This window comes from Oxyura jamaicensis, chromosome 1 (assembly GCF_011077185.1).
Source record: "Oxyura jamaicensis isolate SHBP4307 breed ruddy duck chromosome 1, BPBGC_Ojam_1.0, whole genome shotgun sequence".
Lineage (NCBI taxonomy): Eukaryota > Metazoa > Chordata > Aves > Anseriformes > Anatidae > Oxyura > Oxyura jamaicensis.
Window position 1 is genome coordinate 187,797,983 of NC_048893.1, and position 24,880 is coordinate 187,822,862.

The 24,880-nt window shown below is 41.9% G+C and overlaps 1 protein-coding gene across 6 annotated transcripts in view; it reads left to right on the forward strand.

Moving 5' to 3' along the window:
• Positions 1-5,274: 5,274 nt before the first annotated feature.
• Positions 5,275-24,880, forward strand: part of EXPH5 (exophilin 5) — a 32,830-nt gene continuing 13,224 nt past the window's right edge. The window contains exons 1-4 of one of the 6 annotated variants that reach the window (XM_035327081.1): positions 5,438-5,551; positions 8,132-8,320; positions 22,210-22,367; positions 24,569-24,713. In XM_035327081.1, coding sequence (XP_035182972.1) covers positions 22,319-22,367; positions 24,569-24,713 — 194 coding nt within the window. In that variant the 5' untranslated portion in view covers positions 5,438-5,551; positions 8,132-8,320; positions 22,210-22,318. Of the gene's footprint in view, positions 5,552-8,131; positions 8,321-9,309; positions 9,615-10,435; positions 10,574-22,209; positions 22,368-24,568; positions 24,714-24,880 lie in introns of those variants that run through there. The other 5 variants (XM_035327088.1, XM_035327049.1, XM_035327071.1 and 2 more) reach the window with 5 other exon arrangements.

Genomic DNA, 24,880 nt, shown 5'->3' on the forward strand with positions numbered 1-24,880 from the left:
AACTCCAATGGTGACCTTCCTCCAGTGTAATAACTAACCATCTTCTTACCATCTGTTTCCTAACTCATAACCAGCTATTCATGCATAAAATGATCTTGTCTTTAATTTCATGAGCACTAAATTTCCTTGAAGACTCATGTTCACAGTCCTGTCAAAAGTCTTCAAAAGTTCAAGCAGATGGTATAAACTTTGCTGTCTTTATCCAAATAGTTGCTGATACCCTTCTAAAATCTCCAAGAAGACTGCAAAGTAGGACTTCCCTTTTTTAGAAACCACATTAACTCTTCTGAGGTAATGTATTAACCCAGGTAACTACTCATTCTGTCCTTTATTACCATTTCCTCAAATTTACCCAGATGTCTGATGCATAATCCTGTAGTTCCCTCAATTCTCTCTGAAAACTATTTTACAGCTGGTATTTGTCCCACTCCAATCCTCAGGTATCAAGGACTACAGTAACTCTAGTTGGAACCATTGGATGAAATAACTTCTGGTACTGGTGATCTCTTAATGTTTGCATTGCTAATTCGTCACATAATCAATTTTACAGTCACTTTGGTTTCAGTCTGATCCTCTTCTGGGAAAGGATTCTGGCACAGTGAACACCAATTTATTCTCTGAAAAGGTCTTCTGCTCTCTGCAGTATTCCTTTCATTGATCAGGCCCTACAGATTCTCTGATGAGCTTCTTGATCTGTCTAAAAAGAAGGATTTGATGCTGGTTGCCCCTCTTTTTGAACTTTTCTAGTTACTTCATTTGGATATGACTTTAGCATTCTGAAGGTTACTTTCTTGATTCTAATAACAGCTCGTCTTTATTGCTTAGTCATGTCTGATTTCTGTTACTTTTACTTAAGTCTGTCTTAATAGGTTGCATGCACTGGCATATAACCTTAATATATTAAATGCTTAATTCTGCTGTGTCCCAGGTACTGGCCTCTGGTGATTATGTTTATGTGCATATTATTTAAGGAGGAAGAGAAGGTTACATAGTTTCTGCCAAGAGAATAGATGTTATACACAGTACTAGCCAACCTATGGCTCTGTCAGTCTGGACACCAGACATGGAAGTACCCCCTGATGAAGCAGAAATCCTGCATCATTTCAACAAAATATATTCCTTCTGCCATCCCAAGCAGTGCCGTTATGCTCCTGCACAGAGACGTACAGGTGAGCACCTTCTTCGTTCTTCATATACCTCTCCAGGCCACAGTCCTCTATAGCAACCCCCTAAAATCACAACCTGTCTTGCCCTGTGAGGGATACTGTTCACAATCTTGCCTCTAGCCCAGAGAAAGTGCAGTCCTGAAGGGTACTCACAGTGGAACTAGTCATTATCTGAATCCTAGAAGTAAGGGAGGAAGGACAGACATCCATGCACAAGGAAAAAGCAAACAGAAGGGATGTCATGCTGTCATTGTCCAAAGCAGCACCAAATACAAGGGAAGCAGTGTCACACAGTACAAGCATAAGACTCCATGTCTTAAGTCTGTAAATCCATGTGACTGTTTCAGACATCTCATAACCAATTATCCTTGCTGGCATGCAGTGCTAACATGTATTATTAAGATGAGAGGAAACAAAAGCAGTGAGTAGTTGAACGGTGCAGAAAGCCAACATGTCAGCAGACCAGATTCTAAAACTGGGAGAAAGAGAGGCCCATACTCAAGTGACTGGGAGGAAAAGCAAAGAAGGTGAGTGATAGACTCAGAGAGAGGAAATGCTTGAGGAAATTGTGAAATGGAGCAGTCTGCAGCCATGCAGGCTGCAAGATTTGACTTGTGATTGGGGTGTACCTCGAAGATTGACTTTCCTTGTAGGAGCAGGCCTGTGGTGCCTGTGGCGGTTTCAGGGTGGACAAATTGGCCTATGCTCTGCAACCTGCTCAGCCCAGTCCTGGCTCCTGGCTTGCCTCACAAGAGGTTGTATAGTGCACAAACAGCTATAATAACACAAGAAGCATTTGGATGTTGACATCCTGGCATTCTTCAAAGTGCAGCACTTCACAGTTAAAATGCCTAAATGAAAGTCTTAAGATCTTTTGAAGTGGTAGCTGAGGGCCCAGTTAAGGATCCTGCAGGACACTGTTGAGTGCAAATGTCTACATGTGGCAGTGGGAACCACACACTGCAACCCACTGTGTCCCGTGAAACTCAGCAGGACAATTAGTTAACTTAATGCAATAACTCAATCACCACTATTACAGTCAACTGAGATATAAATGATGGGCTTATTAAACACAGTGAGAGGCACAGCTTTTGTTTTTGAGAGTACTTTCAATCAAACTATTTTTGACCTAGGTTAGTGTTCGAAATATTTATTTCGAACACAATGAGCAGATTTAATACATTTAAAATGAAGGATGCTTCATATTTATTCTTTGCATTGCCATGAAGGCTTTTTCACTTAACGCAAGGAGTTAATTAAACTAGCCTTCACTAATCTGCGTGACAATTTACACAGTAATTAGTCCAACAGGATCAGACAAGACCTTACAGTTCTTCCAAGGCTCAAGGCCAATTGCTATAAGATGCAACCAACCCTACTGCACATTCCCCTCTATTCTGCAGCTACAGATCAGCTTATAGAAACAGACCCTCTGGCTTTCTGGAGCTCTACAGTTTGAAATCCTCCACTGAGAGTAAGTGGAATTAACACCACCCATTAGGACAACAGTATTTGTAAATTGTAGTTTTTGAAGGATTTGCCCTGTAATTAAGGAATGTGTCAGCATCCTCTTTAGAGGCATTGGCAATTAACATTACTAATAGACATGTCTCATGTCTGCAGCATCTCATATGTTATATTGGCCCTCTGTTTCAGGTTGCTAAACAGAAGAAATGCTGCATATTTACAAGAAAACACTTCTGTAGCTTCCTGGAACTAGCTTTCCTTAGCTAAAATCATGGAAAAAGTTTTAGAGCCTGTATCCTGTCTTGAGTTTACACAACAGAAATTAAAGCACATGAGGTGCTAGAGACTCTAAGTACTGGAATACAGGTGGTGTTTTCTTACCATCACGATCTGTATATGAAAAAGACATCATCTTTAAACTGAGAGGGAGTAATGAAGAGATATAGAAAAGTGGTTGTTTTCCACAAAATAAGAATGTGACAAATGACTCCATAGACAGGACCCATTTTGTTATAACATACATGTTTTGTAGTGGTGATATAACATGCTAAAGAAGCTGTGTAAAATGAGGGTCTTTTTATCAGATGAGATGTTTATGACCAAATCTCTAAAAATTCTGGATTTAGAGTGCATGAAGTAATAATAGTAATAGTGATAGATGTAGATATAGTAATAATGATGTGTGGCAGAATCTTTCTGGAGGCCTAGTGTACCTACTCAACACCCTACTAAATAATCCCATCACTTAGTAGAGAATGAAAAACTTATTTCTTTCTCATTATTACCTGAAAGACTACACATTGCTTATATACAAAATGAGCATCTTCTCCCTGCTCCCTTTTGCACTAACATACGACTTAGTGATTAAAAAAAAAAAAAAAAAAAAAAAAAAAAAAATTTATAATAATAAAAAAAAAAAAAAAGAGTTACTGAAACCTAAAAATATGGATTTCATTCTTTAATTTATTGTGGGATAGTTACAATTAAAAAGTAATCAAATTTATGGGGGATGTGACCCTTTATGAAAACTGTAGTGTATTACTTCCTTGGTAAACCCATAAGAACACCCATGTACTTTGTATGTACTCTGTATGTATGTATTTTAGAGGTTTGCATAAGAAGTAAAAAAATAACATATATATATAAAACATGGCTTTTAAGGCAACAGGGGGCATTGATGAGGCCCTGACTTGTGGTCCTGAAAAAATGCTCACACTAGTAACAGACATCTTTTCAGACAATTAGCTGAAATCTTATTTTGAAACTGCCAGATTTGAATCAAGTTCATTGCAGTGGGTCTAGAGAAAAGTTATCATGGCCCTTCTCAGCTCTGCCGGTGTAATGCAGAAGCACCATGAACAATTGCTTCCCATACCCTGTAGGTGCCAGGTAGAAAGGGAGAGTGATGTCTAATCCTCTGACTGGGAGACTCACAGGGAGAATGCCATGCACTCAGCTTCTTCTGCTGGAACGTAGCCATGAAGGACACATGACAAAAAAAGTCTGCAACCTGATATTCCTTTTCGTAGTTTGTTTCCAGCCCATAGGGAACTTATGAAAGCAGAAAAGAAAATGCCAAATCGCAGGTATGATGGCTGAGTATGTAATGAAACAGTCACTCCACTATGCTCAACACAACAGAACAGGGAGGACGGGATGTTTACCCAAAGAGAGAAGATCTGTAAACTGCTAATGCAGCAGTGATGACTGTGGCTCTTGCATCTTTTGAAATAACAGGTTTGGACTTTACCCAGAAGCGTGTCCTATATCCTACTAAAAATCCTCTGTGTCGTTTTTTCTGTGGGAGACACCTCCTCCCAACATCTTCTAAGCAGCAGAATCCTTCATGCTTTCATTACATTCTTCCTCAGTTGTCTCATAGCCTTGTTTCTGTTGTTTCATTACCAGGAATCGGTAAATTCCTCTTTGGGCCAGACGAGTGATGCCAGAAGCTACACCAAAATAAGGAGCCTCCTGGAACCTGTTATTCCCGCCGTGCTCTAAGGTCCTTATTTCCACATGCACAACACGACTTCCTAGTGGGGAAGCATTCTTCGGCGGCCCCACGTCAGCCTGCTGCGGGGTGAGAAGGTGTCAGCACGCAGCTCGGCCCTGCTCCCGCTGCATACCGCAGTGCCCTATCCACCTCCTCAATTTTCCATAGCAAAAATTGTGTCTGCTTTTCTTGCAGCTGTGATCACATCTGCAGTTCGATCCCAAATAAAGCCCTTCTTTCACTAACATATATCAAAGGGCAGTTTAGTATTAATATAATGGGTTTCGGTGGCCAGAGGTGGTAGAGGGGGACTGAGGGGGTGGGCTCTGTGAGCAGAGCCAGGTCAGATCAGAGCCAGCTCCAGACGGCTCCAAAAGGGACCAGAGCCGAGCCAGGAGAGATGCTGGTTGGGGCTCTGGGAGAGCAGATTGAAGGAAGAGAAAATCTGCTGTGCTACAGCAGCTGGGAGAGAGGGGTGTGCTTCTTCGCCACTTCTCCTCGCAAACTTCCAGGGAGGGCGAACACAAAAAACCCGGCCGGACCCGCGGCGCTCCAGCCGCTGCCTGGCGGAGCGGGGTTACAGGATCAGGGGAGGCCCCGGCCGATCGGCTCCGTCCCCGGGGCCGCCTCCCCACCTCTCCCCGCCCTGCTCCGCCTCCAGAGGGAACCGGGGGCGGCCTCCGGAGGGAAGCGGCTGCGGCGGGCGGCGGCCGGGCGCTGTGGTGGCCCGGCTCGGCCATGCCGATGTGGCGCCGCGCTGCCAGGGGGCCGGCGCTGCCCCCCTGCCGGGGATGAGCGGAGCCATGAGCGCCGCTTGCCGGGGGCCCGATCTCAGTTTTTTAAGCGAGGACGAAGCCAGGACGATTTTCCAGGTGCTGCAGAGGGACTCGGAGCTCCGGCGGGCGGAGAAGGACAGGGTCAGGTACAGCAGGCTGGGACGGAGCTGCGCTGCCCGGGGAGGGGGGCAGCGGGAGCGGTCCCTGCGGGGCCGGGCTGGGCTCGTAGAGGCGGCTCTGAGCCACCCCTGCTGCTCCCCGGGGCTTCTTGGCAGGGGTCGAGGCCAGTATGGGCTTTTACTCCGTCGCTACTGCGGGTAGGGAGGTGCGGGCTGAACGGCGGTGGCTGGGCAGGGGGAGCTGTGCGGGGCCGGGCGGGCTGCGGGGCTGGGCGCGGGGGGACCCAGCCGTCGCCTGAGTGACCTGCGGCGCACGGGACCCTCACGAGTGCCTGAATTAATTCCCTTCTTCTGCACGTGTCCGTACGTGAGCCTTAGGAAGAAATAGAACAAGTCACCAAAGCTGTGTTGACGGTGATAACAAAAGGTCAACGACTCGGTGAAAAAACTGTGTTGGAAAATGAGTTACTTACCATCAGAGGTTACCATTTCCTTGAGGTACCTTGTGGGCAGCTTGCAAGGGGGAGGCAGTGTCCCCTCAGATTCACGTGGGCACTTGTAAGAAATCATTCTTGTTAGATATAGAAGGAATGTTAATGAGTAACGTTTCTGTCAAGTGGATTTTTTGCACTGTGTGCTTTTTAGCTGTTCTTAGGCTTGTGAAGCAATAGCCTGCTCTCGAATTAAAGGCTTTCACCCGCCACCAGCTTTGTTCATCCGTGTACTTCTGACTTAGTTGGCAAAAAAATAAATGAATAAGCAGTCTCTCTTCATGCAAAGGCTGTCAAAATAAGCTTATGGTATAAGAGAACGTTTCTGGTGATGCTTTACTGAGTATACTTTAAATCTCAGTTGAAGAGATATTCAGAAGTTGGGAGAGGATAGGTGAAGTGTTTACCATCAAGGAGCCATGCTGAAATCTAGGTTAAACTCCTGGATCTGTCAAAGGCTTTGTATGTGTCCTTGGGCAAGTTTCTTAATCTCTTGAGCCTAATAAAAGTGCTTTCTTTCTCACTCCACTTGTCTACCTGGTCTTATTTAGACTGTAAACTCTTCAGGCCAGGGGAGTCCCATCATGAGCAGACAGGTGGCAGCTCTGTGGTGTTGCTCTGTGCTACTGTAATCTAAGTAATAACAGTGATAACCCTGGAGGGCCAAATCCTGCTGTTCTTATATGACCACAGTGAGCTTCAGAGGCTCTGAATAAAATTACATTTGCTTCTCTTGGTCCCATATGACTTTATGACTTAGAGTCAAGAAGGTAGGCATTCTTATTACTATTTTGATAATTAATTTTGTATGTATTTTTTTTCAGTTCAAAGCTTTTAAAATAATGCCTGTGATAATAAAGCCCACCCCTGCGTTGCTTTCTGAGTGTGGTTTTGCAGATGTTTGATTTATGCCATGAATCCAGTGAGGTGTACTGGAGATGATGTGCGATGGAAGGAGCAGTTTCGTCAATACTACTTTCGTGCATGAAGTCACTGAAGGGAGTTGTGCCCTCAACTTCTCTTGGGCATGGTTGGAGCTGACCAGAGCCAGGGAGCAAGTTAATGATGACCAGCGGGCCCACTGGTCAAGTTTGTCCAGTGGCCATCTTTGCTTACAGGATAGCATGTCCCTGTGTAGACCAAGCTGGTCCAGTCTGATGGAGAGAATGAAAGAGTTTGGTTGCAGACCACAAGTCAAGTTCTAATGACTGCGTATACGTGCTGTTTGGTGTCTGATGAGTGAGCACATAACTTTTCAGAGTTTTGAAGACAGCTCAATTAAAAACTGAATTCCAGTCTCAGATACAACTCACTGTGGAAGCAATAAATAAATAAAACACGATAGGCTTTTCTCTTTATACAGGCTACATTTGATGCTATGTAAGCAAATGTTAACACTTTTAATTTTGAAAGACAAACATTAGAAATAAGTTTTAGGGTCAAAAGACAGAGGCTGACATCCTGAATGGTTTATCTTGTCAAGCAAATGACAATTGTGATTCAGGGAAGTTGATTTTAACATACATACAAATGTATTGCAGTGCAGTGTGAAGTACCTACCAATTCCTCCTCAGGTGCATGGAGTTTTCAGCTAAATAACTGAGGTATCCAGATGGATATCTACGTATATACCATACATTTCTTACTGCTTACCTACACTGAAAGTTTGATAGGGCCACTGGATGTCTTTTATCAAGATAGTCCAAGTCTCTGAAATGAGATGTTTACTGGGGGCATGCTTTGGAAAAAGCTAGTCACTTTGTTCAGCCCTGTCCTCTCTTTCTCTTTTGTAGCCTTTGTATGGAACATGAACGTGGTCTTGCCAGTCACTTGTGTGCATTTGTCTAGCTGTGGGCTCAGCCACAGAGCCCCACTTCATGCTCTCTGTCCCCATTCCATTTGACGCATCCTTAGCTCATCCTTTGGGTACCTCCAGCCCTTTCTCTGCTCCTTGGTGCTTGGCAGGCTTCACACCTTGGCGCCGGCAGGACCTCTCAGTTTTGCTTTTCCTTTTATAGAGAACTGGCCTGTGACCTGTGGGACCTTCATTTGTTCTTGTTACTGACGGCAAGCAGAGCTCATGCCGTTGGTTTTTGGCCTATTTTCTCTTTTCGAGTGCCCTCCCGTGGCCATGCTGAGCAATGCCTTTGAATTCAAGCCTTCGATTGCCTTTGAACAGCAAACAAACGTACCTGGGCTCCTTCTCCCACGAAACAGGTTCAGAGAAGCTGCAACAGTCAGCTTTGGTGCAACTCACATGACTGTACACTGCCATATACACTGAAAATAATGCAGACAATAATTAGTAAGTACGTATTTCATAATTAAAAAAATGCACATTAGTTTTGGACTTAGTTAACACCCAACTTCAGTATTCTTTGTTGTTCATCAAATCCAGTCTCATACATAATGCCCACTTGGAGAAAAATTAATTTATCATAAGTGTGCGAGAAAAAAATGGAATATATGGTCTAAAAAACTTCTACAGGAAGTTCCAGCTGAGTATGAGAGGGCGCTTCTTTGCCATGAAGGTAACAGAACACTGGAACACGTTGTACAGAGAGGTTGTGGAGTCTCTTTCTCTGGAGATATTCAAAACTCACCTGGATGCCATCCTGTACAATTTGCTGTAGGTGGTCCTGCTCGGCAGGGAGGTCAGCCTAAATGGTCTTCAGAGGTCCCTTCCAATCTTGGCCATTCTGTGATTCTGTAATTATAGTACTAAAAACAGAAGTCTAACTCAGTCACAAAATACTATTTTAATTAACTTGATTAGTGAAATTGATGACTTTGCAGATGCCTCTGAAAGCAGGTACCTTCTCCCAGATATTCCAATCACAATTGGATGCCTAGGGGAAGACAGGCATCCAACTTGTTCAGAGGACAGTGTCATGTTCAGATGGGTCCCTAACAATTCAATTTCCGTAAAGACACAATGCTTGCTTTAGGTACAGGTAATGATACCACAGGTCAGCTTTCAACACACAGTAAATTAGTCCTGAAAATCATGACATAAAAACACTCCAGATCTTATTTGATTTCTGGTTTCAAGGCTTCGGGGTACACCCTGATCAGGTTCTCAGGCTTTCTTCTACAGCTGCTGGGGACAGAAATTAAAAAACATTTGACAGCTGATATTTGCATGCAAAGCCCCAGTTCCCAGAGGCTTAACAAATCTGTAAGTGCTTCTCTTTTCTGTCCTTTCTCCAAGAAGCCGATGGGCAGGGTAACCAGGGAGGCTGCTTCCAGTTTCTTCAGGACAACACTTCAGAGCCTGGCAGGTTGGAGAGGGACTGGCAGACGGTACAGGAAGGCTCAGGAGCAGTGGGGCATGAAGCTACAGTATTCAGAGGTGTGGCTGCTGCCTTTTATCTCCGAGGCAGCTCCTCCCTCTGCAGCGTGTGGAGAGGCAGGCAGTGCCGAAGCAGGTGTCCTTTCAGTTGGCTGTGGGGCTCCTGGTGATCCCTCCGACTGCTGAGACTCAAGCTTGGTGTGGAGATGCTTCTCCCGTGCTGAAAGAGGGCAGGAAATCAAGAGAAGAACAGCTGAGACAAGAGGAGCAAGGAGACATGGAGCCAGCTACTTAAAAGACGCAGCAGGTAGGGGGGCAGTGGCATGGGGAGAGCTGGCTGGTACATTTGCAAGAGATCGAAAAAATGAATAGTTGGGAGTTACAGCACAAAAACTATGGGTAAATAGAAAGTGGATTTAGGTGGGCAGAAGAGCTCTGAGTTCTTCAATTACTAACTTTTATGAGATTCATCTGTTTTGTATAATGCCCCCTACTATGACTGCATACAATGGCCTTCTGCCATTTAAATTTTTTAATCACTGAGAAAAAGGAAAGTACTATTACTTAAAAATGAGAAAATAACACTGAAAATAACAGAGAATGAGTAAGTGAGCAGGGAATTCAACCTACTTCCCCGGTTAGCAGTTTACTAGCTAGATCATGTTTCTAGAAAAAACTATGCCTGCATTGTGTGAGGAATGTTGTTTGCTTGTTTTTTAGTAGGAAGAATGGAAAAAAAATACCAGCCCTAAAACATATCTTGAGCATCAGCCACTGTTCATGAATGGGAATTGAACAAAAAGAAAAAAAAAGAGAGAAAAAGGAAACCGAACTTTTGGGAGAAAAGGGCACTGATTCCTTTTGCTTTAATTTGTTTTGCTTATTTCCAGGTTGGCTTATGATTTTGCTTTTTTATTTGCATTTGCAGCAAAGGAGAGGTTTGTTTTCATTTTATCCTCCCATTTAAATATGAAAGTAAAATAAATTAACTGGGAGATACAGTCAGCACTACTCACCACTCCTCTCTTGGTGAACCATTAACAGCATATAAATCACGTGAATCCCCTCCTTGCTTTACTCTAGACAGTCTCTACAACAAATCACGTGGACATAGTTATTTTTTTACAGGAACACAACTGTTCTCATTGCCTCACAGTAGATCATTTTCTGAGTTCATCCTTTGTTGCCATTAATTCTTCATTGTATCTGTTGGCTGACATTTACTCTCACAGATCTGACTATAGATGACAATAAAACACTGCATAGGAAAAAACACTGCATAGGAAATGTATTTTTCCACTTTCTTTTTTCCATACTTGTAGCCTCAGAATGCATTTGTTGTGAAGGTGCGGCCATACTCAGCCCTGTTTTGGTGCTTCCATTATTCTGACTTGCTTACATTTTCAGAGGTCTGACAGTACATTCTTTAACCCCCGAAGTAATTTTGGCTTATGCACAGATGTCGATCTGTTGACTCTCTTGCAGCATCATGGAGACTAAGAATAACTTCTTGTATGTTAGAGACTTAGATTAGGGGCCCAACTCCTTAGAATTAGAATGAATTCTTAGAATGAACCCCAAAGCACTTGTAACCAGCGTGGGTGAGGAGAGCAAGATACCAGGACACCAGCATTTGGGTATATTGCGGTTTCATTGGCGCACCCTCTGTGAACAAAGCATTAATAAAGAAATTCTTTCATAAGAGATACTCCACCCGGTATGTTTCAGGGCAGGATTGCCCTATTGTGTCTTGTTGCGAAGGAGATGCTATTATTATTTACTCCTGATACTGTACCACTGGCATGCTTAGTGGTTTGTAAACATTTATAAAAGCAGGTCCTTGAAGCCCTGAAGTGCTAACATGCTAAGTAAGTACAAATAGAAGTAAAATGTCAGGAAAGACTGTGATTTAAAAGCCTCTTCTTGGTTTGGTAAACAATTACATGTCATAAATAGTCCCACCTTTGGACTCCCCTTGTCTGAGCGCAGGTTGCTTACCATAACTGGAGGCAAATAGTTAATTTGCTTATCAAGATACCACCACAGTTGTTCTCACAGCTATTTTTGAATAATAAGCCCTTATTATTCAAGCCCTTCACAGAGGGGCTTGAAGTAGAGGACAATGACTTCATGTGAGCTGAGGAAGGTCAGGTTGCTCTGGGGTTGTTTCGGTTTTAGCCACGTTGATCTGTTCAAGGTAACCTGATGTCTGTTAATATGTTTTACATTTACAGAGCAGGATCCACATAGCATTGCTGTCAGATCTCTGGTCTTGTCTGTTCGTAGTGAACTTATTTCAGTGTTAGGACAGATTTCAGTGTTAACAACAGCTGTGCATTTTTTTGTGTGTGTTTGAGGGCCAGGGTTTTCTACGGCATATGTGGTGGCATTTGGTCCCAGGAAGGCTTTTAACAGCATGTTGCATTTGAAGGAGCCTGTCTGGTCCAGCACTTGTCAGCGTCTGCCTTCCTAATGCTGTCCGGGCACTACTCCCAGGGAGCTGGGGCAGCAGGAGCCGTGGGTCTCCCCACAGGGCCATCAGGGCAGGAGAGGTCCTCACCACTGGGGCCCTTCGCACCCCACAGTGTGGGGCAGCCTCAGCATCATTGCCAGACAAGGCTGTCATGACACGGCAGGACTTAGACCAGGCTGTGAAGTTGCAGCAGGGTCAGGATGAGGCCCAGTGATGCTGACTGGGGTCAGCTGTGGCCCCATGATGCCAGGCAGGCCAATGGTGACATGGCTGGGCTGAGGCCAGGCAGGGGCATCAGCCAGGGGTCTGGACCCAGAGCAGCAGGGCCGTGGCCATGCACAGACGCAGCTGTGACACATCTGGGCTGTGGCTTGGGCATGGTGCTGTGGGACAGCTTCTGCTTAAAAGCAGCTCCCAGGGGAAGGAGAGATACAGTCCTTGCTGAGGCCTCTGGCTTGCTTCACAAGAGCTTTCTCCAAGGCCACCAGCGCTGCTTTTTCCAAGCTCGCCCAGTGCGCGGGCAGTCAAACCCACAGGAGTGGCAAGGACACACACGCTCAGGGCTTTTCCACTCTGGTGCCAGAGTTCAAACTAAAGTACACACTTTGAAGTGACAAAAAGTTGAAAAAAATACAATTAAATTGATAATGATTATTATTTAGACTACTTGCTGATGTCACTAGGGGTGCAAAAAAGAAGATACTTGTTGAAATGAATGAGATTTAAGTCCAGAGTTACCTTTAAGCTTGTGGGTAGATAATTTCTAAGTCCAAGCGTAATTAAGAAAGTAAAATTATTTTGGTTTTGTCTACATAGATAAATTAAGCCAGGCTACGATAAGAATGGATCGGGTCAGTTATAGCAGTGCATGCTAGAGCCAAACAGTCTGATCTTGTTAGTGATTTGTTTTGCTGGTTTTCTTCAGTGGAGTTGTGGCCCAGTTAAGGACTCATGCACCTTGTAGGAAGTCTGTGCACTTCCCAGGTTTGAGCTTTCTAGTAGTAATGTTTCTGTGTCCTCGGCACCCTCTGTCTCCTCCACAATTCAGGTCACCAATACTATGAAAAGTAGAGCTGGTGAAGTGTAACCTGCACTGCCTGTCATGGCCATAAAGAAGGGGATGAATATTGGTCTGCAGTGAGCAGTCTTGGAAGGAACTCAAAATTGTTTTCAGGTGCTGACAGCTTCTACATGCTGTGTCCCAAGAGTTTCAGGTCCTTGCACATATTTCAGGAATATTAAATTGGTAGTGCCAGGAAATGAGAACTGTTGCAGAGGTGCAGTGCTGATACGTGTTCATAGTGGCTGGATATCTCCCCTGGTATTGGCACAGCTGTGTTCCACTGGTGTTTTCAGGTTGCCTGTGTCCTGTAGTCTTGTGAAAGACTGCAGCGCGTGTTCGAGTCACACCTAAGCAAGGGTTTTGGTGGGATTGCGCTTTCTGTGGTAAAGCCTGAGGTGCCGTAGTTTGATAGTTTTGGTTCCTGAGCTACATAACGTGAAGTCTGTCGTGGGTCCATCTAGACATGCAGCATTTGAATCTCCTGTGGCCTTTGGAGAAACCTAATAGTTGGGAACAAAACTTACTGGACTGCATGTCAGTACTTCAGCTGACGTTCAGTGGCCTTCTATCAGGTTTTGATGATATTTGTAAAACGTTGAATGGATGCATCACCTTTTCCTTTTTGAAATTTGTTTTTTGTTAGCGGTTTATGTGTACTGTGTTTAATCATCCCTGAAAATCTTTTTGCTCTCTGAGTCTAATTTTCAAATCAAGTGGCATTTCACCAAATGGAGTTCTAAGCTTTCAGCACAGTGACCCCATTTTCTTCTGTGTTAAATAACTTTAATACCGGACTTTATAGTCTAAGGACCGATCTCAGTTCCAACTTCCCTATGCTTGTCTTAATCTAAAAAATAACTTCCTAGTGCTGACGGTCTGAAACTTTTCACAATACAGATTTCCTGTAAGAAATGTCAGACATAAAGTAGGGGAAAACTGGGAACTCTTCCTGAGGATTTCTAAATCTAAACATTCACATAAAATGTGTTCCTAATCCTTTGTAGCTGGGCTGTTATGTTAACACTGCTAAATGTAATAGCTCTGCTTAAGTGCCTGCATTTAAAATTCCTATGGAACTATACTCTTTTGATCAGTCCTACCTCAAAAATAACTAGGTACGTGTATTGGTATTATACTAACTGACCAAATGCATCAAAATCACAAAATAAAAGCTATGAGTAAATGAAAAGTGCAACCTATTTGTACTTTATTGCATACAAATTACACTGTTTAATTTGTGGTTGGAATAATCAACCAGTTGCAATATTTCTGCTTGCTGTATCTTTGGATTTCTAGGTAAAGGGGCCCGAGTGCGGAGATCTGCGGTCTGGCAGAGCTGCAGCAGCATGGCTGGTGGGCTCTGTGTTCTGTTCCTTCCTGTGTTGTGGACTTGAATGAACTTAAAATACATATTTATATCTCCATAAATATGTCTGTTAAAATTAGATACGTGTATATGAATTATAGTGTAATGCTACTTATGTTGTTATAACATTTTTATCTCCTGAAATGTAATAAATTCAGAGCCATGATAGCAGGGGCTGTGTAAGTATATAATATATATGTGTGTGTGTATTATATGTATATTTCCACATGAAAAACATCCACTGTGTCCACTTTCATTTTCCATCCGTTCTTCTGACTGCTTTCCTTAACTTAAAGCAATGTAAACAAGGCTTTTGTTGTGTTACAGTAACACACAGTGTGCATACACCGTGACCTTCTGTATTACATCAGTTGACCAGAATCTTGCTTCAGATGTGTGTGAGACTCTGCACAATTAACTGAGGTTTCTAAGGTGTATTTTGAGAGCCTTAGCCTTCTAGCTTAGCCCTGTGCCAACAGATGTCTAAGGCTATCTGGAGTCTCCAAGTTTTAGAGATCTGTCCCAGTCCTTTGGCCATCATACACAAGTCTGCTTGCAGCGGTGGGACCTTTGTCTTTATTCGAAACCAAGTTTCATTATTCAGCATTTTCTTCTCTCCTGTTTCTTTGCTTTATTTTCTCTTATATTGTTAACTAGGAAGTATTTTGCATACATGAAGTCATGCCAGCAATATGAGAGACAGAATCTACATTGTGTGTCTTTGTAAGGCAGTTAAATTTATGGCTGACCTGTAGATTACTTGCATAGATGGCTGTCTCTATGTATGCTATCAGTGTTTGTAAAAGGTCCCACAATAAACTAGCAGCACAACCCTGGAAGAGTAAATAGGTCCACTGTTAATCATTACCTTCAGATTTACTGGAAAACCTAAGAAGACCTGATTCTCAGCCTTGCAACCCATCTACCCTTCCTACCCCAGCACCATCTGTTGGAGCAAATTTGTCTCAGATTTCCAGACATCCATTCCAGACCAGCCTCGCTGGTCTGGCTGCGTGTGCTCACTACATTTGTTAATGTAGTCAAAATGTTCAAAGATGTAAAATTCATTGCAGATGTGGGACACCCCGTATACATCCATATTTCTGTGTAAGGCTTCTAGGACAGAAATTTAGGAGCCCAATATTTATTCCTGTCATACAATGTTTTTGGATTGAGACTACATTTAACCCTACAAACAAATCAGAAACTGCATGGAGGTTTATATCCATTGCACCAATTCGTGTCTATTAATGCTTATGGAAATTCCTGTTAATTAAGTCATCTGGTTAGAGATATTAATTACTACAATTCAGAAGCTATGTGACACACTTTAAAGAATGATAGGTAGCCTTCCTTTCTATTGCATCATGAATTTGTTTTGTTATTACCACATAATATTGGCAGGTAGCTTGTGAGTATTGACACCATAATAAAGTAACACCCTTTACCATGCCCATCTGATTTTGACAAGTCATTTACGGAGAGATCATAAATCATCTGTGAAACGCTCTTGGATTAGAGCTTCCTCCTATTTTGTATTCTATGTAGAGAAAATAGCAGAGAATCAGCCCAACCTGGAGACTTGCTGACAGCCGTGACATTATCAGTGGCTTTTGACCTCATTCACTCTTGGTGACCAAAGGACTAAAAGCTTTCCTATTCTAAATATTTATAAACTCAATGAAAAGTTGTATACTTACAGCCTCTTGTATTTCTTCCAGTAGGGCTAAAATAATATTTTTGCTGTAAACTCAGGACAGCTGCTTTAAATATATATATATATATTGTTAAAAGCAATGTTCTGAGCCTCTGTTAAAGCTTGAGACGGATGATTAATACACCCTCAGTTCCCATGATCTAGGTTCACAGTGCTCCGTGCTTTTAAAAGTGAGTGTTACGAAGACAGTTATTGAGCTCCAGATTTCTGAGCTTTAGCTGAGAACTTCTGTTTCTGATCTACCAGAGCAGAGGGAAGGTATGTGGTCAGCCCAAGAATGCCCGTCCTTGCCCCTACAACTGCCACTGGCAGCTCCTTACAAGATTGTGTAATTTTTTGCTCCAAAGGAAGGTGTCACTGTGCTCTAGCCCAGGGGACTCTTGCCCAGGGGACAAAAGCTTCAAGTGGAAATGGAGTGTTGGACTCAGTGAAGGCAAACAGCAACTAGAACAAGAAGCCTGCAGTGTATTCGTTGTGTGTAGTGTCATATAAGAAGTTAATGCTATGGGGAGAAAAAAAAAAAAAAAAAAAACACAGGTAACTTTTAGCCACTGTACATAGGGTGCTCAAGTTAAAGAATGTAGACGCAAAGGACATTGTGAATTACAGAGTGGAAAGAAGTGTTCAGCACACAGGGGGTGCCCAATTATAATGTTCCATGCATGCTGATAATCTCACTGTCTTTGTGGGTTGAGTGTAATCAATGTACACTTTGCCACTACATTAGGCTTATTTAGAGCAGGTGATCGGCTTTAATATAAGAAATAAAACCGCTGAATAGAGCACTGCTCTTTATTTGTTTTGTCCAACTGATATTCTGGCACTTAAATGATACGGGATGCTGCTCATTATTCCTTTATTGAGTGTTTTGAAACTTTGAGAAGTACCGCAGGACTTCTACAAATAGAGCAGTGAATTAAAGAAGATTCCTGGGTCACATTTCATGGTTTTTCCACTTTCTACTTAAAAAGAAGAGAAGTGGGAAGAACGTTCCTGTGAGCAGACAGGGTGGGACTTCAGTAAGGGCAGAAAAGGTATTTCTAGTCTGTATCCATGACACACATTGTTAGACTTAATGCGTGGCTCTATTGTCAATAATGTGTTCTGGGGACAAAACGACATGTGCTGTTCGCAGCTATCTGCGTAAGTTGACCCTACTTGTAGCTTGAAAAGGTACTGCTACAGGCTGGGTGTCAAAATTGCTGGCATGACTTTATGTAAAATTAAGTGGTATATTTGTGTCTATGGGGCTTCTGCTTCCTAAAATGTACAGTTTGGGAAGAAAAGCTAGAGAGAGATTATTTCCCTTTTCACTTTCTTCTCACTTCCTTCTGGTTTTGCACATTTTCAGAGTCTTAGTATTTAGGGATAATTCTGAGCTGTCAACTTGATACATTGGGGAAAGTGGGATTGAAAACATATCCCATCTAGTTCAATGTTGGGCTGTGAAAGATTTCCCCTGACCTTAAGGTGAACCTTTCCTGGCTCTTCCAGTTACTCCTCTCCATCCAGCAGTGTCACCACTAGGTGACTCTCCAGCAGCCTGTTGAACACGGTGAAAGTCAAGCCATTAGATTTGTTGGAATTTGGGGCATGGTTAGAAAGAGATGCCAGACCAACACACTCTTTGGTTTTCCTTGTTGTGGCATGTACCTTTGCCCTTGCTTATATTTAGTTTTACTTTATATGTTTTCTGAAGGCAACTTTGTGTGTTAATGGGCTTTACAAAATCAATACATAATTAAAAAATAGCAGCAGCAGTAATGTTAATAAAAACTATGAAGACTTAGTAAGAAAACAAGTATTGGGGAATAAGAGAAAATGCAATCTGGTTGATTTGCATTGACCTAGCAGGTTAGATTCCAGCATTATTGCCAATGCAACATTTTGTTAATCAAATTAGAGGAGGCCTTGGTTTTCCAGAGAAGGCTTAATTCTACAAAGGTCAAGGGAAAAACAAGTGGCTTTTCAGCTTGGACTCTTTCCACTGCCTTGTAGTGTGTGCAGCCAAAATATTGGAGTCAGTTTACCTCTCTGATTCATATAGCTGTGTATACTGTTTTACATATAATAATGAAGATGATTTGCTTTATTGACGTTAGCCAAATAGAAAACAGTAAGAAAGAAAAATAAACAAAAGATTGCTTTAACGTGAGTAAAAAAAATACCAGTTACAGAGAATGAATAATGCCTTAGAAAATGAGCCGACTGTCTGTCTGACATACTAGGAAAAAATATCTGAGCTCCCTATGCTTATTTCTCTGCCTGATAGGATTAACCTGATACAAAAGCTTCACTGGCACTGTGGAAATAAAAATATTGGTTTTTTGTTGTTGTTTGTTTGTTTGTTTGTTTCCTATTACATGTGATACAGTGGATAATAGTTTATTTATTTACTTCAGCTGTGGTGGTCTGACCTTGTCAGTAATACTTCTTTCTCTTTTTAAATAAGAGGTCAATCTGAAAGAATGCCTTTAAATGCCATTTTTGTCAAAGTGAAATATAAGAAAATATTCTTGCATATGCTTTATAGAACTATCCATTGCTGTGATAACATAGTTTTCCAGAAAATTCACTGGCCGTGTAAATGATAAAGATGCACAGTTCACCCTTGTGGCATAATGCACAAAGCAGTGGGAAGGTGGTCAAGTTGAAGCAAAATGTTGGAAAAGAACTGGTTCTTCAGGTACTGTTTTTCAGCATCCTAGCCTTTTCTAGCTGACAAAGTGAGGAATATAAACAAAGTAAAGACGTGAGCTTGTTTTAGGAGGCTGGTTTTGCAGATTAATTGCCCTGATGTAGTTGTTACCTAATGCTTTCGGCACGGGTTTTAGGTGCAGTCCTTTCAGCTTTGTCTTCCCAGACACTGAGAACTTTGATCTGATGAGCAAACCCCGCTCTGCTTACCGTCCGGCCTGGCGCAATTCCTCATGCTCAGTTCTCTCGTGAGGTGTCTGGTAAGAGCTGCTTAGTGCCAAATCCTGCTTCTACTGATACCAACAGCTTCTGCTTTGACAAAAGTGGGATTGAGTTCCCTGGTCCCTGCGAACAGCAGAAATGTCCCCAGATCTCCTATTTGGCAAACCAATTTGCCTTACACGTTTGTCTTCTGCTCTGTGTTCAATATGAAGATGACAGAGAAAATACTTTTCCTCTTACAGTAGCAATTAAAGCTCCTTATTATCCTAGCAGGAAGTGACACGGGGAGGGTGCAGATCTTTTGACAATATTTGTGATAACCCACATGAAAGTCTAATGCATACAACCATATAGGTTATGTTTTCCCTGGAGGAGTCTGTGTAAGAAATACTGGGACGTGCTTATGCCAAGAAGGAAGAGATGTTTTGAAAAACACCGCAAAGGAATTGCTCCCAAGTGATTCATTAGTTTAGATGTGTAGGATAATCGATGGGAAAAGTTAAAAAGGTACAGTCTGTGAGGCTATGCTGGATCACTGCCTGCCCTGGTTTGTGGCACAGGCTCCGTGTGTACCAGGAACAGAGCTGCCTTTAATCCTGCAGCAGCTGATGGTGGTTGTGCCAGGCACAGCAGGGCTGTCTCCTCCCAGGGAGAAGTGGCTCAGAGCCTCCAGGAAAGAAAGGAGGAAGAAGGATGGATGGAGCAGACAGGGAAGTAGGATTAATGTATTTGGTTTAGAGGGTATTTAGGTGTTTTGACACTCCTACGGAGCAGTGTCTCAATATATAATTTGCAATCCAAGTAACAATAGCACTGCCTCAAAGGCAAGTTCATTGCAACTCTGACTGCAGATACCATCTTCTGTTGTAATTGTTTCTCGAGACGGGCTTCCCTTGTAGTTCACAGCCATTGTTCGTTGGTACCGTGAGGGGGCATGCAGACGTGACAGAGCAGGTATATAGTGAAATGATGTGGTTTGGCTGGGAGCCATTGCAAATGAGAATATATTTAATAGTCGTACGATACTGCAGTTACAAACACATAAATATTATTCTATACTCAAGTAACTGTAAATATATAGGGTTCCATATGTGGGTGTGCATCTGCGTGTAAGTACAGATCCGCACAAGCAATTTAAAGGATTTAGTTCATGAGCTGGGGATGGCAACACAATTCAAACGCAGCACATGAACACATAATGAGTAGAGGTGATGCCAAGCATGTATCAGTAAAGATTTACAATGTTTAAATGTTAATGTCAGGGTTTGAGCTAAAATTTTTAATATGTTTTTCAGTTGTAGGCACGTTCATGCAATGAACGTTCATGCAATGCCTGATAAGGTACATGCTAGAGTAAGTGTTTTTTTTTACAAATTATTTTTTTCTATCCACAAGGCATACATTTAAAGCAAATAGATATTTGTATATAAATGATTTAGGAATTCCCCACAGTGAGTGCAGTACTGGAAGGTTATGCAGGGAACACGGGTGTGTTTTTGGCTGTTACCGTGAGGTGTCACCCTGCTAAACGCGATCGCACCCATCCGGCCTGCGCAGGGCTGGCTTCCTCCAACCAGCCAGATCCCACAGCTGTACGGACATACAAGCTGTCTGCCCTAAACTATTTCATTACTTCTTAGGTTGGCGAGTTAATTCATTAAACAGTTAATTTGGGTTGTTTTAAAGGGCTGCAAGAGGTGGGTTAGGTTGTAGGCACTCGTCTCCGCGTCCAAGGCTTCAGCAGCAAGGCTGTGCGCCCCTTCTGCAGGCAACGGCCCTGGCAGCAGCCACCCCACACACACCACAGGCCTGGCCCTCTGTGCTTTGCTCCTCCTCAGGCCTTGGGTCCCCTTTGCTAAGGCCATGTGAGTGAGGTCATGAAGTTGGCACACGAGAGCACTTTGTTCATCTCCTCCTCCGAGAGCACTTTGTTCATCTCCTCCTCCTGTTTTGTATTACTGCTAGGCTGTTTTCTGTGCTGCAGATGGCGTTCGTTGTGCTTAATCATTCCCACAGTGCGGTAATATCTGTGATGATTAACATTTTTGCCTCTGTAATAAGCTTATTTGAAATGTCAAGCGCTCGTGCACGTGTCTGTTGATCTTCTTCAAGAGAAATACTCATTTAGCAAAAATGTGTCTTTCCTGCCCTCCTATTCTTCAGAGGCCACCAGATGAACAGTAGGTGCTAGTGTGGACAGTACAGTCTGTATCAATTCCAGATGGACGTGCATTCATTTCCAGGCCAGACATTTAATTTTAAGTATATTTTGTGAAGTAATGTTGCCTCAAAGAGAGAACAGTAGTTTTTACTGAAGTTACTAACTGATACAATATATGTTCACTGAGAAAATCAACATCAAACCCTGGACATGGGTTTTACCACAGGTTAAGACAGAAGATTTACATGAGCGCCTCGGTAAAACATTGGTATTACATCTCCAGGCTGTGCACCAAGTCTTGCTGTGTTACCATCAGAGTAGGCTGGGGTGTGGGTTTGCCACATTTAAATTTGTACTTTAGGCACTTGTGTAATGTAATTTGAAGACAAATAAGTTGCGCTATCCAGACTTCTTTGCAAGTGTACATTATTCTTTTATGTCCACATAAACAGTACAGTCCTGTGACCTCTTGGTATAAAAACTGAACCTGCTACTAAGCAGCTTCTTCATTTGAAGCCACATGTGTGTACCTTGTTCAGTCCTCCCGTCTGCATGGTAGAACATCCATAATCATCGTTAGCTGCTTACATACATATTAAACACAGGCAAGATCACTATGCAGCAAGGAAAGAGGAAAATGTGATAAACTTGTTGGACATGTTGCGTGTATAGTTATTAGCTGAACACAGTATTTATTTTGTCTCTTTACAGAGAAATCGTGTGGTGGGCCCCAGTGAGCTTCCTTGTGAAAGTCGGAATAATCTCATTACTGCTACTGCTTAAATGAGTGGATAAATATTTTAAGAATTGCTTTGTTACAGTATTATTTATTTTAATTTGATTATTGCCTGAACCTAATCTTACTTTCAATTAGTTTTATAATGCTTATGAATTATTACCTCATTTTGCAAGGAAGAAGGATATGCTTTGAGGCAGAGAGTAATGCAAGCATATGAGTAGTCCAGTAAAGCTAGTCACACAATCTCATTGTTAACCTGGAGAGCTCTGCTCTCACAAGAGTCTTTGATGTGATTTCTCTGAATGTATCACGTCCCACTGTATTTTATTTTCTGATATACTATATGTAGAAATATACTTTAAAATAGTTAAACATAAAAACAAGAAGAGTACCTAGTAATATACCTGTAGTATCTCAAATGGCTTAAAAATAAATTGTATTCATTTTTTTTCTCTCCTTTCTAGAAAACTTCTGGAGAAAAAGAAGTCTGAAACAGGTCTGCAAGGGGTGACTGGAGAATGGTTTGAAGAAATACAAAGAAAAAAATTTCAGAATAACACTGATGTCAATACTATGCTAAAGCCACCATTAGAGCATCAGCTAAGGAACAGCAAAAAGACCAGTAAGTTGCATTTTCCAAGTTCCTTACCTATATGGTATGGTAATGGTTACCAAACCAGCATCTTAGAGCATTTCACAAATTAATGGTTAAGGAGTTTCTGACATGGCACTGAGTTTTTTCTTACATCAAAGTTTTGCCAAGAATACATTTTCAAAATGAGCATGTGTCTTTAAGCAGATTCTGTTAGAAGCAGAGCTGTGAGTCACAATAGAAAATCCCCAATATTCTCATTCCATAATTGCTTTTACTAAAGTGAATGTATTGGTGGTTTCCCAGTTGATTTTGTACAAAATCTGTTTCAGCCTTACCTGGTTTTCTTCAAGAAGCTAAAAGCACCTAAATGACATTTGGAATAAGTAGGTAATCTGGGTTTGGATGAGAGACTGTATGGGCAAACGACTTTTCCTGGTAGCACTGGGTAAAAGGCATACCAGTGCTGATTATCAGGGCAGGGTGCACAGCCTGGAAAGCTGGGCTGGCTGAGAAGCAATGGTTAGAGATCTCATTTCACAGGTGTTGTTGCTCATCCAAAATGAACACACACAAAAACCATGGTAACTCGACCAAACACAGTATCTGTGTTGTCTTTTTCATCTTGCCTCCATGTAGTTTTCATGCATGATATATGCTTTTATTCCATTCACATTTCTGCACATTTTTCACTGAGCTCTTCCTATCTGAGCCTTGTAGCAATTAGAAGCAGAACCATTTGAAAAGAACTGTATTTCAAAAGAAAAATGAAAGACTAAAAATTTTTGTGAAACTACAGCCCTCCACAGAACCTCTCTCTTTCCTTTCTCTCTAGATACCTCTCTCTTTCCTGCCTGTTTACACCCCAGCATCCCTGCTAGTCCACAGCTATCTATTATTTTTCTCTTTCAGAGGTGGTCTAATTGATGCATTAGTTAACTAAGCTCTGTGTGATTGTTCAATGGTATTTAACTTTGAAAGCTGCTCTTTTTATTTCAGATCTGAAGAAGGGGTTGTGTGCCTGAAAGGCTTCTCTGGTATTTCCAACTGTATGAGTTGGTTTAACAAAAGGTACTACTTCTACCCGCGAGTCTTGCTCTGCCTACATCCCTAGACCATCCTGGCTGTGGCAGAGCGCTGATAGGACTCTCCTGATGTCACCTGCATTGTCAAGTCAAATAATGACACCAAGAGATTAAGCTCTGAAAGGGGTAAAGGATGTAGCATTTCATAATACGTGGTGATTGTCACTGAAGTGAAAGCAATTACACACAGGATTTAAGTCATGTGACAGCATTTCATGTTGGACTAGATCCAAAATACTGCCTCATGCTGTTTTTATTGGCGACGCTTTGCTTCCATTTCTGTTTTTGTTTTCTCCTATGGTCATTGGATAAGCCATTTTCAGGCTGTTGTGCTGTTTCAGACATGATGTTTTAAATAGGAAAAGAAAATGCAGTGCCTTATACCTGAGTGAATCCTTGTTTCCTTATGTCCTTTAGTTTCCTGTGGCATAGTTTAGTAGCAGACCCTGCAGTTCCTTTCCCTAACCTGCGAGCAATTCCCAGTGATTGCCAGCTGCTTCTACAGGCAGCCTGGGTTTATTCCCAATGGCTTGTTACAGTTGAAGAAATCAAATCATAACCTTCCCAGAGAAATCATTCATGATATAGGGCATTTAAAATAGCAGTTCTGATAGGCAATTTACAGCAGAAGATGTACGCTGGTGCCTCGGAGTGGCCCAAGAAATCCCATCACAAGGAATTGCATGATACACAGTACTGAATTCCTGTTAGGTAGTTACACTGCAGTCCATTAAACCGTTGTATATTCAGGTTCTAATATTTATATTTCTTGTAAAAGCCGAAAGTGACTAATGATTGTGGTTGCCTCAATTTTCAAATGTTTACCTTCATTTTAAAATGTTTCTGGTTTTCAAATTGTTGAGTGCTGAATACTTTCTGAAAAGCAGCCTCCTTTATCTCACATGTGCCACCCAAAAACAAGAGTACTTTTTGAAAGTTTAGACCTGTTTATCTTTCTCTTAGCCTTCTAGTTAGTCATTAGAAAGCAGCATATCACATATTCTGTCCAAACTTGTCAGTAAAATTGGATTTTACTGGTATAAAAGGTAAGCAAAAAAGAACTGTGAAAGCATAATGTTTAATGTACACTTTAATACTGCTTTTAATAAGAATGTGAAGCAAATCAAATTTTTATAATATTTTTAGATCATAAAGAATTTAAAATGGCATCCCGCACAAATCCTCAAGCACAGAAGAACACTACAGCTTCCTTTCTGGGATTCAGATCACCTTTTGCTTGGCTTTTCTCCTTTAGAAAATCAAGGAAAAACCAGACACAGAAGCAACCACGGTGAGCTATGATAAGAATATACATTATTTCTAACTTTAAAAAGTCTGTGAATTGTTCTGTTTTGTTTAGAAAAATTAATTCAATTTAAAATTAATTTTCCAGTCTCTTGCCTTTCACCTTACCAGGAAGGTTGCCATTTTACTTGGTAACATAATGAGAGATTATCT